The sequence below is a fragment of the Equus asinus genome, chromosome 23, assembly GCF_041296235.1.
Source record: "Equus asinus isolate D_3611 breed Donkey chromosome 23, EquAss-T2T_v2, whole genome shotgun sequence".
Classification (NCBI taxonomy): Eukaryota; Metazoa; Chordata; class Mammalia; order Perissodactyla; family Equidae; genus Equus; species Equus asinus.
Genome location: NC_091812.1, coordinates 57,559,953 through 57,578,742, shown reverse-complemented (window position 1 = coordinate 57,578,742; position 18,790 = coordinate 57,559,953). Strand labels below are relative to the sequence as shown.

The 18,790-nt window shown below is 35.3% G+C and overlaps 1 protein-coding gene across 8 annotated transcripts in view; it reads right to left on the bottom strand.

The window, feature by feature from the left end:
• The window catches only part of IFT74 (intraflagellar transport 74), an 89,923-nt gene that overhangs the window by 69,314 nt on the left and 1,819 nt on the right, over positions 1-18,790 (bottom strand). For 6 of the 8 annotated variants that reach the window (XR_011497450.1, XM_044756842.2, XM_014853384.3 and 3 more), the window contains exons 1-8: positions 18,203-18,379; positions 13,529-13,663; positions 9,832-9,967; positions 7,498-7,546; positions 5,654-5,752; positions 5,447-5,507; positions 3,270-3,329; positions 1,990-2,051 (exon numbers count right to left, since the gene is read on the bottom strand). Coding sequence is in view for 7 of the 8 variants with exons in the window: in XM_044756842.2 (XP_044612777.2) it covers positions 1,990-2,051; positions 3,270-3,329; positions 5,447-5,507; positions 5,654-5,752; positions 7,498-7,546; positions 9,832-9,967; positions 13,529-13,648 (587 nt within the window). In the remaining variant the exon portion in view is untranslated. Of the gene's footprint in view, positions 1-1,989; positions 2,052-3,269; positions 3,330-5,446; positions 5,508-5,653; positions 5,753-7,497; positions 7,547-9,831; positions 9,968-13,528; positions 13,664-18,202; positions 18,380-18,790 lie in introns of those variants that run through there. The other 2 variants (XM_014853385.3, XM_070495828.1) reach the window with 1 other exon arrangement.

The window sequence follows — 18,790 nt, the reverse complement described above, 5'->3', positions numbered from 1 at the left end:
AGAAGAGAATGAAAACCGAAGTTTTTTACACCGGCCTTCTCAAGGTATGGCATTTCCTGCTCCCTTTGAATGTGTAGAGTCAAAGTAGATCCTTTCGTTATTGAGATTTGCCATCTAATTAACACATGAAATAAATCTATCCTCCCGCTGCAAATAAAAGTAAATTTCTGCTTAAAAGGGTCAGGAGAACCTATTTCACTCAGCCTCACTTACAAACTACAGATATTAAGTTTTGAAACTGCTGACATTTTCAGGACAAAATACCACATTTTAAAAAATTTTCCTTAACCAAATGAACCAAATAGACCTAAAAACCTATGATATTCTTCAACTTACAATCTGGGAGTTACCTTTTTGTATGAAATATCTAAAAAAATGTACATATAATATTTATAATCTGACCTGGGTATTATATAACTTTATAGATAAATGATGAAATGAATGAGGACCTAAATGTTCTAAACTCTATAATGTCTTCAATGGGCTATAGCTTATTATTTCTTATTCTTTTTAAGTACCTAGGAGCATATTTTATATGCAGCAAATGACAAATATTTGTTAAATGGTTTAAAACCAGAACAACAACAAAAAGGAAAGTTTTCAAGTAAGAGTCTGGTGGTCACCATGAATGTAAAATTTTCTCTATTACAGGGAAGAGACTTCTAGTATTTATAATTTTTAAGACAGTACTCTACAGCAGCATCAAATGATAGAGTTGGAAAAAGAGATTCTTTGGTTTTTAATCAACAGAAGAATTACATTTATCTTTCAAATATCTTATTATTATATTTTAACATCCTATTCTTCATCAAATATTTACTATACATGCATAGGTAACATGACAGTATATTTGGTGGTAAACAATTTTGGTAATTTTGGCTAATTATTATCCTTGCTCTCAAAGAGATTAATACTGATAAATTTCTGGGACAAAAATGTGTGTGGCATGTGTGTGTACAAAATACCTCATCTTCTATGTTTGCATTGCCTTAGACAATATTTAATTAGGGTCAAAAAGTTGATAAATAATAATTATGTTAACTACTGCTATTGTCTGAATATTTGTGTCCCTCCAAAATTCATATGTTGAAATCCTAACCCATAAAGGTAATGGTATTAGGAGGTGAGGGCCTTTGGGAGATGATTAGGTCATGAGGGTGGAGCCCTCATGAATGGGATTCATGCCCTTATAAAAGAGATTCCACAGAGCTCCCCAGAAACTTCCACCATGTGAGGATACAGCAAGAAGGTGTCGAGTATGAACCAGGATAGGGGCCTTCACCAGAATGGGACTACGTCAGTGCCCCAATCTTGGACTTCCCAGCCTCAGAAACTGTAAGCAATAAACTCCTATCGCTTATAAGATACCCAGTCTATGGTATTTTGTTATAGCAACCCAAACAGACTAAGACAACTACATCACAACTACTTATTATCTTTGTAGGCATTACTATCATTGCCAGTTACTGTATTACCAAAGTCAAAGTTACTCGGTATTTGGTTTTAACCAAGTTATATATAAAGACGCACATATAATCTAATCTGTCATGTAGATTACTAATATAACTATTAATTATCAATTAATAATTGAATAATGAAATAAAGCAAATAGCCCACTGACTAATAATGTACCTTTACTATACTGGGGCTTAAAATCTCATAATTCAAACTAGTTAAAAAGCCCAGGTTAAAATTAAAATTGGTAAAGATGAAGATGTTCTTATCTAGCTCAGATTTTAACTCCTAGAAGTACAAATTTTACTTATCTAATTTATACAGAAATTTTATTTGTATAGGATTTGGGTACTTAATGGTAAATGAAGATAAGATGTATAAACAATAAAATTTGTATTGCAAATATTCAACTTTTTTAAATAAAAAATGCCACAGGAAAAAACAAGCAAACGTGTGAAAAAATAAATGACTCAAAAGTTAACCATCTAATACAGCTCACTTATAAATCTGTTAGTTCTCAATGGATGTACTTACGCTTGTCTTTCAGTAAATATGATATCCATACTTTGTGTTTCTCGATCATTTTGAGCTTTAAGCTGAATAAAGAGTCAACACAGAAATTAGTGATAAAAAATTACCATTAAACCAAACTATTTCTTTAAAGGTTATTCTGGTTATGAACTCATTGAGAGATTATTATAATAATCCTAATGCCACATGCAAAGTTTTAAAAATATACAGTATTTGTTTCATCTAACAAACCACAACACCAGATACAAAGAAACAGTCTTTTTTGCAGACACTGTAATCTCATACCAAAAATATTCACTGTTCTCTAGTGATCTGTCAAATAATCCAACGTAAACTTAATTTATGTGAACAGAATTTCAAGAATTTTTGGGTCTTTAATAGTTGATTAGTAATATGTTGAATTTAGACCCAGTACAAGTTTTATTCTTAAAACATTCAGGACTTTACTTGAGTACTCCTAGTTGATACTATCTGTGCATATTCAGCCTAGAATTTGAACCTATCCCAAATAAGTGACAAAACACATAAAGAAGTTTCTACTTTTTACATTTGGCATTAGAAATATAGTTTTTTGAATTGGGAATTCTCTTGTGTTCGAAAGCTAAGAATAATTTCATTAAATTATGCTTTTAGAACCCTAATTTAGAAAAGAGTGATTTTATAAATTCTATGCTATCATAGAATAGTTTTTGATTATGTAAAGAAATTATAAGCTATATAAGTTATAAATTGTATGTCACGTTCTTCCAAATGTTTAGAATCAAAATAAGCTAGCTACTATCACTTTATTGTTTCCTGCCAAATAATCTAAGAACACTGAACACAAATTCTCATTTACCAATCAAAAGTAGTATTATGTCTGGCAGCATGATAATTATTTTTTCTACTTTTCTACCTTTCTTATAAAACTCGGTAAAGGTGCCATGGTATCTCCATTGAGTACTCAGCTCCATTTGTGCAAATTTTAACTAGAAGTATTGCAAACTAGTTTATACACAAGGAAATGTAGATGGGACTCCCTAACTAATGCTGAGTGTGGGACCAGTTCAAACACAGCCTTGTAGAAAGACACTATAGCATCCTATTGGGAGAGCCAACCAACAGGAAGAAATTTAAAAAGAGCAACTAAGGGAACTCAACCATAATAGTGGTAGTTAGGATCAGAGAAATACCTATCTCTAAGGTCCACAAGGTTTTATCAAACTATTTCCAGATAACAAATGCTTTGTTTTGGAGGATATGATCTATGTAGATCTATTGCTTACATTTATAAATGCTCTTACCATGTTGTAATCATTCATTACTTCTTCCATTTCAGTATTGGTATTAAGTTTATCTACCAACTAAAAAACAAACAAAATACATTGTATTAGTCTTCATAAATTTTCTCTATACTTCCTAATATAGATATTCAATCTTACAAATAATTGGTTATTTAAACACTAATACTTTGAAATATTCTAAGATAAAAACAAATACTGAGCTACCTAAGTAAGCATATACTATGCATTTGGCCAATCAACAAATTACATTTTTAGAGTGGAAAAGTGAGTAGTAATAAACTACTCTTCCTACAGATTGTACCTTGAAGAGCTCTGCCTGCTCTGAAAAGATGTCTGAGTTTATAAGCAAGGTCTAGAGAAGACAAAAGTTTGGGGCAGATCTCTCTCTCTCTTTTTATTTTTCAGAGAAGGGTGTAAAACAGATTTACAAATTTATACCAGTGAAAATGTAAAATGATTTTCTTAGTCTTCTAAAAATAAAAAAAAACCACAGGGTATGGCACAAACAGAACACTAGTAAGCCTACTTCAAAAAGTAGGCAATGACAGCAATAGCTAACATAGTTACCTTGTGCCAGACACTGTTCTGAGTCTATTATAGGTATTACTTCACTTAATTTTCACAGTTACTCTATGAAGTAGATATTACTGTCCACATATTGCAGATAAAGAAATTTAGCAAGTTGTGGAGCAAGAATTTGAACAGGAAGGCTACTACAAGCAAACTATTTGGGTCTAATTGATTCTAAAAGACTAAGCTTTACTAATGTAATATACATCAGTATATATCACATTTTCACTTGTGATATGAATAATAAGTGCTAATAAGACCCAACATTTATGCAGATCTTACTATACGTTAGATACTTAGCTAAGTGCTTTCTCTGTATCAGGTGTTAGCTCGTTAAACCTTCAAACAGCATATTTCATGTTATTGATATTTCTATACTAAGTAATTTACCTAATGCATTCCAGTACAAGTAAAAATCCCTTTCATCTAATGTCATTTTATATTTTCTAAAAAATGATTTTTCTCATATTTAGAACAGGACATCATTTACTAAAAAAAACTGCACTGAATATTAGGCCCTACAAAATGTTCATTTTGGATTATGTTCAACAAATTTGAGAACTATAATATACTATAATAAGCAAAAGTTTGTTTATAAGTACAATATAACAACATCAAGTAGGTATATCATAATTTACCCAGCCATTATGGTAGAATGTTTCTTAGTTTGTGTAACACTATTTTTTAATAGGAGATGAGAGATAAAAGTGTTTCTCTTCATTGAGTCCAGGCACTATTGCTGCCTAAAGCACCCACGGAGTCTGAAGGAAGAAAATTTTGTCAGTAGAAATTTTCATGGGGCCAAGATCACCCCAAAGATTGGGGCAGTTATTAAGCCTGCTGAGGGATTATTTCTTCTGAAAATCACACTAGGAAGCATCCTTAGTGGAACTATGTTTATGTTACATACCCTATTTTGACAAAAGGCAAATACTATATTTTGAATGAAATATATGGATGGAGGTAATTTGTGTACAAAACAAATAGATTCTTAAAATTTCATGGTGACACTTCATAGAAATGTAAAATTTTTTTAAGTAATGACATTGTTAGTACCCAATAAATATTAGCACTTTTTAAATTATTTTTATTTTTTATTTTCTGGTGAGGAAGATCTGCCCTGAGCTACCATTTGTTGCCAATCTTCTTTTTGCTTGAGGAGGAGTTGCCCTGAGCTAACATCTGTGCCAATCTTCCTCTATTTTGTATGTGGGTCACTGCCACAGCATGGCCACTGACAAGCGGTGTAGGTAGGCACCCGGGAATTGAACCCAGGCTGTCAAAGTGGAGTACAACAAACTTAACTACTAGACCACAGGGCAAGCTCCTAAAATTATTATTTTAACATTGTTAAGAAAAAAAACATGAGTTTCTGTATTTGTAAGTAAATGCATCTTTTAAAAAAATACTCAAAGAATACATATCAATCTGTTAGGCCAAATTATTTCTAGGGAGGGAAATGAGGGAGAAAACAAAGGGACACTTTAATCGCTACACTTTCTGAGGTTTCCATTTTTTTGCAATAACCATGTCATGTAAATATATTTTTAAAATGGTAAAAAGCAATGAAAATATTCAAATGAAATTCTCTCAGAAAAGAGTAATACCATGTTGTAGTCTGCTAGTTGTCCTTGGAACTCTTTGATTTCAACAGCTAAAGTCTCAGCTCTGCAAACAAAAAACAAATCCATAAATCAGCAGATGAACATTAATGAACATTATGTATAACTATAAACCTACTATAGAACTCCAGAAACATTACATTAAATGTTACTCATAATAAAAAGATTTATTTTTACTGCAAAATTACTCACCTCTTTTCATATGACAAATATACTGAATTCTCTTGATTGTACATTTCTATTTCTTTCTGAAGTTTATTAATTTCTGTTGTAAGTTCACTTATTTTACTTCTAAATGAAAAGAAATAAGAAAGTCACCAATACTTCTAATTCAGAAAAGAGTCTTTCTCAAAGAAAACAGACTTTTCATAAATGTGCAACAATAATAGAAATAGTTTTGCAAAGTTGCGCTAAAAAAAGAAACAATTTTCATGGCTTATTTGATTAGGAATGAGGTATATCCCAAATGATAAGAAATTGACATAGATTCTCTAATCATTGAGAAAGATGAAATAGGACTAGAATGGAAACCTGATCAAACGGGTACAATCTAAAGTCAGAAGCAGATGCCTAACTGTTACCCTCAGAGCTCCTGCTCCCCTCTAGAATGGGGTTTCTCCAAGAGCAGTACTACTGACATTTTAGGTCATTAAACAATGCTTTGGTGGGAGATGGTTTCTTGTGCACTGTAGGATGTTTACCACTATCCCTGGTCTGGATGCCATTAGTACATCCCCCAACACCAGCTGTGACAACCAAAAATGTTTCTAAGAATTGCCAAATGTTCCCTGGGGGGCAAAATCACTGCCAGTTGAGAACTACTGCTCTAGAGTCAAATAATTACACAAATAGCTATAACTATTTTCTCATGCAGAAGCACAAATCCTCGAGATGAGAGGCAATGCAATGATGAGAAATAGCTCTACTTCCTTTCCTTCTTTTGATAAAAAGTGGCTGGATATCAAGAGATGCTATACAACTGAAGGCCTCACTGTTAATTTTACTGATGCTAGCTTTGAGGGCAGATGGGCAAAACCTACACTTCTCTCTTTTTTTTTTAACATTGGCACCTGAGCTAACATCGTTGCCAATCTTCTTTTCTTTCTTCTTCTTCTCCCCAAAGCCCCCCAGTACATAGTTGTATATTCTAGTTGTGAGTGCCTCTGGTTGTGGCACGTGGGATGCCGCCTCAGCACGGCCTGATGAGCAGTGCCATGTCCGTGCCCAGGATCCAAACTGGTGAAACCCTGGGCTGCTGAAGCGGAGTGTGCGAACTTAAGCACTCAGCCGCCGGGCTGGCCCCCTACATTTCTCTTTATTGCCATCCAGGAGCTGGAGAATCAAAGAGATCCAGGTAACCGAGAAACAAAAGAGCCAAGGAGTAAGAAAGAAAATAGAGTTTTTAGGGCTTGATAGAAGGATGGATTAAATGGAACAGAAGTAAGAGAGGAAAAAGATATAGATGACAGGCCAAGAAGAAAATAAAATAATACGGGAAAATGGAGACAGGAATGTAGGACATCTGAGAAGAGAAAAAGGTAGAGAAGGAGAAACACGTTCCTAATTTAGAGCTACACCCTTAGAGACATACAACAAAGCTTAGGAATTAATTAAAATTAGGCCATATGTGTAGGAACTGACTAAATACTCACATAAAGCTGTGCACTAATTAATACGTCATAAGTTAGTATAAACATTTTCCCTTTCTTATTAGATGTAACTGGTAACATTTCAACATTATGAATAATATACTTCAGCATAATTAGTGAAGGAAGCATAAAAGATTATTTTTATCATTAGATGAAAAATAGTGAACTTGAAATACATAGCTCACATTCATGCAAATACATAAAATTTAGAATCTCAGCCTAACTGTATGATCACCTCTATTTTGTAGTACAGCCAAATTAACCAGCAATTATGTTAGAACATAAAATAATTCTTAGACATCAACAGATACTTAATCATCTTAATAAGTACCACAGTTAAAACTTCATGGTCATGCGTAGAAAAAAAAATTTCTTTATTTAACCTACCGAAGAAGCCCAAGATAGTAAGATTTGTCTAATATTTGCCTCTGGGGACCTAAAAAAAAATTTTTAATGTATTAGTGTTCAGTTTGGAAATGCCACCAAAATAGCAAATCCAAAGCTCAACCAGAATTACACTCTACAATTCTCTGATAGTCCTCACGAATGCCCCAATAAATCCAATAATCAAGAAGAATCCTTGAACTGGAAAAGGGAATTAATCTTAGCATCATGACATAAAGGAAACTTGATTTAAGACCACAAAGATGCGATTAGAGGTGTGGCTGTTAAGACAGAGACTCTACAGGTCAGGTTCACTGAATGGAAACTGGGTCTAAGTGAATCTAGAACAGGGCTAATCTAAGAGAACTTTCTGCAAAAATGGAAATATTCTTTATCAGCATGGTCCAATAAAGTAGGATTACTTTGGATAATGTGGGATTACTGAGCACTTGAAATGTAGCCAGTGCTACTGGGGAACAGACTCTTTATTTTACTTTATTTTAATAAATTTAAATTTATTTAGCTACATGTAGCTATTGGCTATCCTAACAGACAGTGCAGATTTAGACTGTGAATTTCTCAATGCAAGCAAGAGATTATGATTTGCCATAATTTGTCTTGGAGACTTTTTTAGAAACATGATCTTACATTTCAGTAGGACTAAGAAAGTATTCTTAGTTTAAACATCCCAAACCTTGAGAGAGATGAAATGCCTGGAAGGTGTGAGAGGGAAGGGTAGGAGTATCGACTGGGAGGTCTGTGCTAGAAGAGGGAGAGAATGTCTTACTAGAACGGGAAATGGAGCACCAGAGCACGTAAGAACAAAGGTCACAGCAGGGCATGGTGCACAGTGGCGACTATCAGAATTAAGAACTAAGACCTTGAAGTATACTGGGAGAAAATGATATTCTTTCTGTTTTGAAGGAGAAATTAATACAGCATAAATATCTGATGAATTCTCTATATAATATGAGTATGTTTCTGTGCTTAATATTTTTTATTAAGTAATATTAAACATATAATCATTTCTGTGAAAATATATATATACATTTGTGTGTGTGTGTGTGTGAGGAAGATTGGCCCTGAGCTAACATCTGTTGCCAATCTTCCTCCTTTTGCTTGCCCCAACCCTAACTCTTTCTTTTAGAGATTGTACATTTATTTATTATGTCCATAGCCATTAAATTGACTTTCGATGAGTCAAGTTCTCCCTTTCACTTTTTCTTCTTGCCTTTAGGGGTTTCAAGGAGTTTCCCTTCAGCTAGAGCCAACTGTTTCTTCAGGAAGATTGCTTGAGGAAGACTGTCCCTGAGCTAACATCTGGCTTAGTCTTCCTCTATTTTGTATGTGGGACACCGCCACAGCATGGCTTGATGAGCAGTGTGTAGGTCCACGCCCGGGATCTGAATCTGCAAATCCTGGGCTGCCAAAGCAGAGCATGAAAACTTAACCTTTGCGCCACCAGGCTGGCCCCTCTGTGAATATTTTTAAAGAGTAAACAACTATATAATTTGGACTCTTTTTTCACAGTATTGATAATTATTAAGCAAGCATTTCTAAATAATCAATTGGTTTTTAATATTTAGTGAGCTAAGTGGTATTATAATACAGGTAAGAAAATTTAAGTCTCCTGAAAGGCATGACATACTATATTATAAGAGGTAGTATGATCTCTTACAATTAACCTTGTATCAGTAGAATATCTTCATCCCTGATAAGTCATTTGTCACAAATACAGAAAAAAAAATCATTATAAAACAGTTCACCATTCTTTGATTTATATACATGAGACCAATTTTGTGAATCATAATATACAGTATATTGTTATGCCTTTCTAAATACATACAGAGAGGCATAATGAGAGATGTAGTATAAACCTACATGCTAGCCTCATTTCCTTACTTAAGCATTACAATGGAATATTAATTATTAGGAAAGGTAACACTTCTTGACTCACTTCTCATAAATACGCAAATATCATAATAGTGTCATTTTGATAAAGAAATAATCAAAAAGTATTTCAGAATATTTCTATATAGTACTAGAAATCTAGTTTTCATTCCTGAGCTTTTCTTTAAATTATTTCAAATTTCTTCAAGTTAGAGCAACGCTCCATGTTCAGAAAAACAAAGTTCAAAATAGCTCATACATGTATATAACCCTCTAGTTCACAACGTATTTTCACATTCATTCTCTTATTTAAGGCTCACAATAATTTTGTGAATCAAGGAATAAGAATTGAGTAAAACAGTCTCTTTCACTCTATAATTCTGATTTGGTAATATGGTACTATAACATTTCTTATACAAAATATACTCATCTTCTTAAAATAGATACCTTTCATCCCAGTTTTCATTCCACTCAAACCTTGCTGTGTTACAGGACGATCAGCAACTTTGATTTGAGAAGACAGAACTCCTCCTGTTCCTATGGGACCACTACGAGAGCCTGGTCTTGCTGTTCCAGGTGGCATCTAAATAACAAACAAGACCACAGTTTCAGTAAAGTAGAAAAACACTGTACCTTTACTATTGTTAAGACTGCAAAGAGAATATTAAAAAAAATTAAAATTCTATATAATTTGTAAAATATTCCTTATATTTTTGAATGTCTGAAATATGAAATATTATTAAATAAAATTCTTTAACATTTAAAATTCTAAGAATATTAAATAATACATTTCTTTAAAACTTAAAATTTTATGTGTAGCCATTATTTATAATACCCTGAAACTGGAAAGGAGGTAAATGTCCACATATTTGTCCTTAGCTAACTATAGAAAATAGTTTTAAATAAATTGTAGTATATAAAAAAAATTTACAAAACAGTATGTATAATTCCATTTTTATAAAACAAAAAGTCTGGAGGATTATATAAAAAAAATTAGTAACAACAGTTATCTTTATATAATGATATTATAGTTCATTTTTATTTTGTCTTTTATATAATTTGGTGTTTTCAGCATTATTAGACTAAGTATATATTACCTTTAAAATTAGAAAAAAAAAACAATTTTCATTTTGAAATAAAATTAGATATAATTCCATCACAAGACAGCCATGTAGGTTTTAAAGGGCTTATATCATTCAGCAAGCATTCATATTATTCGTCTACATGATTCTCTACTTCAGGTCTGCAAAATCCAATATAACATTATAGGCCCTGAGGAAAGGACAAAAGACTCCTGTCTTGTCAGCTCATATATGCGGTATGTACAGGCATGGGAAGGTATAAAAGACAAGCTGAAATTGTTCCAAGAGATCCTTCTTTTGTTTATCTTCCTTTCCTTCTTTTCTTCCCCCCCCCGCCAAAGAGTAAAGTAGTAGATTAAATATGTAGCAGAAATTTTAGATAGGGGTTGGATACAACCACTGTCATGCATTTTGATTGTTTTTCATTCTGCTAGCTGGGAGACTCTGATCCTATCAGCTAACATAGTTCTTAAGTGACTCTGAGATTACTTGGTAATTATTTGGAATATGGGGGCCAGCAACAGTAGCACGTTCCAGAGAATACGTTGGACACAGAACACTGTCAACTATAAATTCAAATGAAATGAGTCCAGGCTTATGCCGAGTGATCTTGGGGAGAGAATTTTAAATCTCTCTCTGGGTAAACCTTCTGAATAATTTCCTCTTTGACTTTATGCAAGCTTAATTATGACAGCCACTCAAATAACTATGCTAATTTTTTTTAATTTACCAGATGAAAATATAAATTAAAACTCCACACATTAAAAAGAATGAAGTAGATATGTATTCACATGTAAATATATTTATAATATATTATTGAAAGCAAAGGACAAGGTAAATAAGAATGTATATAGTACTATCCTCATTTTGTAAAATACTAAAACCATACAATAATACATGCACATGTGTTAATGTTCATAAATGGATAGAGAAAAGGCTGGAAGGATACATGTCACATGTTGAGAATGGTTATAACTGGGGTAGAAGGAGGGACTCTGACACTTCTCCTTCGTTTGTATGTTTACGATGAACGTTACTACTTTAAAAACTGCAAATATTAAATAGGTAAAGCACCCGGCAAATAGCAGGTGGCCAAAAATGTCAGATTCCTTTTACAAATATTTAATTAACAAGCATAAATTCTTACTAGAATAATAGAAGATACCCTAGTTCAGTACTATATATATAAAAACTTTAGAAAAATCATATCAGTATAAGTTGATGATGATGTTGATGATTTCACCCAAAACTCTAGAAAAATCTGAAAACTTTAAACCCTGACTTTACCAAAACTATTCCCTCCCAAAATTGCTGCTCTTCTTATGAATTAAACACAGGACTCAGCATTCTCTCTAGTTTGCAGTTAGCCTACTGTCCGAGCTTGAGTACCTCAAATGTACCTTACAAGGTCATCGACACCATCTGTTGTGAGCATCTGAGAAATTACTATAAATATTTTGGTGTATTCATTTCTATGTGCATATAAACGTACATTTTTATGTTAAATTGACACCATACTGCTTCTTTCACTTAATACTGTACTGTAAAAATATAAAATTATTTCCCCAAATATTCTCTGAAAATAATTTTTACTGCTTACCCAATAGCCAATTATACGGATAGATATACAATTTAGGATTCACCTGTTATAAGGTCATTTAGGTTTTCAAATTTTCACTATTATAATTACAATGAAAATGTAATAATTATCTCTATAGGATATTATTCAGCTCAAAATTATCAGTTTATAAAGTTTATCCAATATTTTCTAATATGGTGTGTTTCTCTTATCGAGTCACTGATTTATGACACTATCTTACATTAAGCTCTTAACATTTACTTGAATTTGTTTGTAGGCTGCTCTGGCAACCAGGAGATTGTTTTTCTTATCATTTACGATATATTTTATATGAGAGTATTATACTTTTCATTTTTGTTTTATTGTTCTACACGAATTTTAAAATAGTTTTATAATGATATTCTCCCCACTTCTCCAAAAACAAATCCCATGGAATTTTAATTGGACATAGGATTTATAGCCTTAATATAGAAAGAACTCTTACAAATTAGGAAAGTTTGCTTTTTCATTTTAAGATTCTAAACTCTATATATGACATAGATGTTTCCAATATTTTTTACCAGTTTCTCATTTTTCTTTTAATTTTTTAATGGTGTTTTCAATTTTTGTAAATTCAAATATATAAAAATAAAAATACTTTCCTTTTCAGTATTTGGTATTTCTGTCATTTTTACAAAGGCCTAGCCCACACCAAGTTTATACGAAATACTTGTCTATATTTTCTTCTAGTATATCTATGGTTTCTTTTTTATTTTTATTTTTTTTGGTGAGGAAGATTGGCCCTGAGCTAACACTTGTTGCCAATCTTCCTCTTTTTGCTTGAGGAAGAGAGGCCCTAAGCTAACATCTGTGCCCATCTTCCCATATTTTGTATGTCTGACACTGCCACAGCATGGCCAATGACAAGTTGTGTAGGTCTGTACCTGGGATCTGAACCTGCAAACTGGGGTGGCTGAAGCAGAGTGTGCCAAACTTAACCAGTATGCCTCCAGGCCAACCCCCTGTGGTTTCATTTTTTAAATTTAAAGTTTCTAAAATATCTAGAATTCTGTGTGAGAGAGGGATTAATTATTTTTTTAAAACAAATGGTTTACCAGTTCTTTGAATGCACTATTGAATACTCTATGCTTTTCCAACTAATTTGAAATGCCACCTTAATCATGAATTAAAATCTTACACATGTCTGATTCTGTTTCTGGTCTACTCCATTTCAACTGATTCTGACACCAATACACTATTCCACTTAAATTACTGTAGCATTAAAATAAATTTGAATATCAGCATGAGCAGACATCTTCTCTCAATAGTGTCTTTCAGACATTCTCCCACAGTTATACTTCTAAATATTTTCCAAAAAACAAACATATAATAATATGCTTACAGAATAAAGAAAGAATAAAGAATCATCTCTTGTGATAGACAGGCTTTCCAACTTCTACCAATATATATGCACAAGAATTCAACAGATTTACTTTAAACTTACTCCAGTCGCCACTCGAATATTTCCTGATGGGGGTCGTACTCCAGAAGGAGGCCTTCCTGTCAACCCAATTCCACCTCGTGACACAGGGCGAGCTGCTGAAGGTTTGTGATTACTGGCCATTGTTTACTTTAACCACTGTTTGGAAACAAACAATAGTTCAATTCTCCTTTGCTGTCTTCTATAGCAAGACACCAACGACCCACATACCCTTCCTTCAAACATTTAACCCATATTGACTTTTCTTGCAAATTGCCATTTCAGCTACCGCTACAAAGCTAAGCCTGCTTTAATTTTGTTCAAACTCGATATTAGTCTTCCGTTTAGAACCATGAAATCATTAATTACAACATGCTTTCCTCATTTCCCTTACCAAAATGCAAGCCCCGCTGGTTACCTCTCTCCTGTGCTTTCATGCATACTCTAGTAAGTTTTCTCTCCTGACATATCCTGCGTCTTTCTTCTCTCCCTCTCTTTTCTCTGTGCTTTCTGGTCCATGATTAACTCCCTTATATTCTCAGACCTGTTATCAAATACTTCCTTTCACTCTTCACCTTAACGGAATCCAGGCTTTCCTAGAAAACACTTTCGGCAGTGAAGACTGCTGTTTTAGGTTGCCATTCCACAATTCCAAAACAAAGGAGTAGGAGGCACTCTCCTTGCTCCCCAGTGTCACTTTGAAAACATTATTCTTCCAAGTCCTTACAAAAACAAACAGGATTCTCTTCCTTTGAGGACCAGGGAATGCAACCAATGGCACTGGACCTTTCCTGGTTGCTTTAATCTAGGAACCTCCTAATCTCCCCCCCAAACTTTCCTGAAGTCTTTTGCACCCAGTTCACAATCTATTCCAGTCCCACCAACATCCTGGATGATTTCCGTATGGACACTGGATTCACTGTCTAACATTCTAGCTTCACAGTTCCCTGACCTAATTTCAGTAACCATCTCAACATCACTTCAGTCATTCATAGCCGTGGCCAGACCTGGAGCTTGTCATCATCTGGAATTGCTTCATCTCAAATGTCCTAATTGAAATACTTCATTCTCTGCCCTTAATCTCCTCTCCTTCTGCCCTTATCTCATCTTTATTCTCACTATACTTCCCTTTAAAACCATCTTCTTAATTCATTCACTCTCTTCCAGTTTATCAGCCCCCTCCTTTACTCCAAAGAATACATTATTTAAAGTTTGGGCTCATAATTTAGAATTTTATTTTTAATTATGGGTCATGACCTATTAGTGGGTTGTGAAAACAACTTGGTAGGTTATGACCAATATACTTTAGACATAAAATAAAACAGAAATTATGAGAGTTCACTGCACATAGGAAGAGTGTTGCTTCATTAAATTTTTGTTTCAGTTACATTTATATAAATTTAAATAGATATGTATATTGGCTTATAACGTAAAATGTATGTCCTATTATAGTTCATGTTCAAAAGAGTTTTAAAGATACTGATCCAGAGAGAATAAAGAGAAAAAGAGTGCCCAAGACTCTGGCCTAAGGAATGTCAATAAACACAGGTCACACAGAAGAAGAGAAACTAGTATAAGAGATTGAAAATGAAGCCTCAGAAAGCAAACAGAAAAACCAGGAGCGTATGTCAGGAATGCCAAGAGAAGGCAGGAATGGTGAGCCACGCCACTCACTGTGGGAATTCAAGTAAGATGAACACGGAAATATCCACTGGATCCCCATGTAAGAAGCCACTAATGGCCTTGGGGAGGGCAGTTTCAAGGACTCCTTTTCTTCTCTACACCAAACTACTGTCTCATGAGCACCATCAACTAATTTGTATTCTGGAACTCTTCTTCAACCCATCCGGCACCATCAGAAACCCTTCTCTACATCCAACCTGGACTGCTGAGCATCGCTGGTGGAAATCACACATCTGTACAGACTGGAGTACTGTGAAGTAATAGTCACCAAACTTAGCTGGACCTTCACCTCAGAAATTGTTTTATTTATCTTTGACAAGCTACTTCTCTCCTTGATGATTCCAATGCTTAACCACTTTTCTACCTGACCTCTGTTCTTGCCACTCTTAGTAGATGACTCAATTTTCTCCTAATTTGAGAAAATTATGACTTAAAATCTATCATGTCTGGAGCACACAAACTTACCTATATCCACCCTGCTCTCCAATCTCAATAGCTATCCTTTCTCTCATTCAAGATCAATCTCTATTCTGATTTACCTTCTTGATCCCATCTCCTCTGGGACATTAGCCTTCCTCCTCTTGTCCCCACCCCCATCTCCTTTGGGGCATTCTCCCACTCCTGCCTATATCTTTAAACTTTCTCTTTTCTTTCAGTCCCCTTATCATGTTCAATTCTTTCCTGACCTTAAAAACTACTATCTTGATCCTGAAACCACTTTTAACTCTGTCCCATATATCCTTTTCCGACGCAGCCAAACTCTAAAGAATAGCTTATATCCACTTTTCTCTACTTTTTCAATTTCTACTATTTTCTGGATTCCTACTACTCCACTCAAACGGTCCCTGCCAATGTAGCTAGGGATGTAAATGACACCTCTCTGTTACTGGTGTCCACTCCTACATGAAATCATCTCCATGATACTCCCCTCTGCTGGTTCTCCCTTTTCAGTCACCTCCATCGATTCTACCTGCTCTTATTAGCAGAATTCCTCAAAAGACCATCCACGCTCTATTTTTCTTTTTTCTCTTTAAGCTCTCCTTGGGTCACCTCAGCTACACTTACGGTTTTAACAATTAATAAACAGATGATTCACAACTTCATATGTCCAGCCCTGACCCCTCACACTCAATTTGAGGTATTTATATCTAAATAATTACTTAACATTTCCACTTGGATGTCCCACAGGTATTTCAAAATAAACAGATGTAAATGTAAACTCATTGTCACCCCCCCCCCACCCAAATGTGCTCTTCGTCTTGGTACAACCTCCTAGTCATATAAGTCAGAAACTTAGTCCTTGATTTCTCCCTCTCCTTCTTTTCTCATAGCTAATCACAGAGTCCTACTGATTTTATTTCTAAATCTTTAACATGTACATTCCTCTCTATTCCTGTAATACTGATCAGGGCCTCATGGACTCAAGTGTATTGGAATCTTGGCCTCCTAACTTGTCCCCTAGCCTAACTACACATCTTGCCTGTTATGTTCCCTAAGAATCCTTACATGACCAATTCATAACCACCTCTACTTTCTTCAATTTGAGTCCACAGGCCTGTCCTATACGCTACTATGCATCCTGAGCGTATGTCTATCCCAGTGCCTCTCACACCGATTGAAATGATCTGTTTAAGTATTACTCTCCCTTGAGGGCAAGAGCTGGAGCTTACACATCTTCATATCCCCAGTATCTATCTCAGTGCCAGGTAAAAACTTTCTGTTCTCTTTTATACTTTCTGAATTTCCTCCCACATGAAGGCATTGCAGATTACAAAATTTACTAAATTGTTAAAAACGAAACAAATCATTTCTTTAAACTAAAATGGCTTCTCAGTTGTTATACTCTGTGTCTAGTACTTCTCTGGTTTTCCTTGGCATCACTCATGATCAGTCTTAGATTGCCTGTCTTCTTTCTACATTCTTTCATCCTATTCTTACAACTCCAACTATGTTGATGACACATAAATCAATGTCTCCAGTTCTGTCCTTTAAATTGGGCACCAATTCTGGATTTTTAACTGTTCATTAGAAATTTCTATTCGGATATCCCATTATCACTTTATTCTGAATGTGTTCACACCACATTTACAATCTTCCCATTCCAACTAGCTCCGTGATTCTATTCCCTTGCCATTCTGAACTCTGCAGACAAAGTAATAGAATTATCACTATTATTATTTCAAGGGGAGTTTCAAGAAACGACTTTTTGAATGGCAGACGAGGTCTATGATCAAAATGGTACTCTAGCTTTCTTGATAACTTTAAGAAAATGTACAATATATAGAATTTCCCATCCGACGTTCTTTGCCACTGCTTTACTGTTGTGGAAAAAGCTTAGCATTAAGTCAGTCCCAGGGGGCAAAAAACCCAGGAAAGGCACTAGTAACAAACATGCCACTAACTCCGGGGTTATTCACTCAAATATTCACACAATCTCCGCGGTTATTCACACAATCAGAGAGAAAGGCTTGCCTTTGGTTCCAGAAAAATCAGGGGTTCAAACTTTAGCTCTGACGGTGCTAGCCGTATAATCATCCCCTCGGGATGTGTTTCCTCAACCTTAAAACACAAGCGTGTCAACGAGGTCTACCTTGCAGAGCTGTTGTGAAGATTACAGATACTATCTATAGAATAACCTGGCTCCTAGTTATTATAACTATCATTATCCTCCCATTTTAACATATATGAAGGAGAGGAAAGTTGCCAAGTCCCGTGCGATGACCAATAGACAGAAACTTATTATTCCTTTGAGGAAAACTCCTCAGGCCACGGTGAATTTTCTCTGGAAGGCTCTTGGCTCCTTCTGGTCTGGCCCTGGCAGGGCTCCTCAGGGGAGTCTTTGAGGAGGTCTCTGCGCACCCTCCGCCCGACTACAGCTGGGAGTTCCCTGGGCCCGGGGAGAAGAGCTAGGAGCGGCGGAGCTCGGATTTGTTTTGTTTGGAGCGGAGCAGCATCTCCAGGGGACGATAAGGCTCAGGAAGGAAGGTGGGAGAGACGGAATACGGGATTTCTCACCTCCGCCGCCGCGGAAGGGAGATCGCTCCGCTCAGGGGCGCTCGAACTTCCTTCCGAGGTCACCTCCAGCGCTGCGCCCACCCGTAGCCCCCGCTCACCCACGCGCAGCTTGTCTGGGCCCTCAAGCCTAACCCCTAGTGGCCGCGCGCCGCCGCGTATCCCGGCAACGGGGGCGGGGCGGGGCGAGGCACTGATTGGCCAATCCTCGGCCTCAGCTCCTGGTACTTACAAGCGAAGCGAGAGTGAATCGCTCTCGCGAGACTTGAGGACTAAGTTTTGTTTTCTCAATACCTCAATTCTGTGCTGGAAGAAATGGAAAACGGAAAGTTGGCTAGAAGAGAACATTTTATTTGAAAACCTTGGTTTTCTTTATAGTCAAAGCAAGTTTTCTGATTGTGTGCTTGACCTGAACTCACTCCTAGCGAGTTTTATTATATCGCTATGTAACCTCCCGTCTGCTACCGTGTAATACGTTAGATTTTTTTAATAGGAATTGTTTGACATTATTCTCTGGCAGACAGCATTGTACAGTCTTTTTATTTCTAATTGCTGGTAGTTTTCCTTCCTGTTAGGACTCACAACGTACAC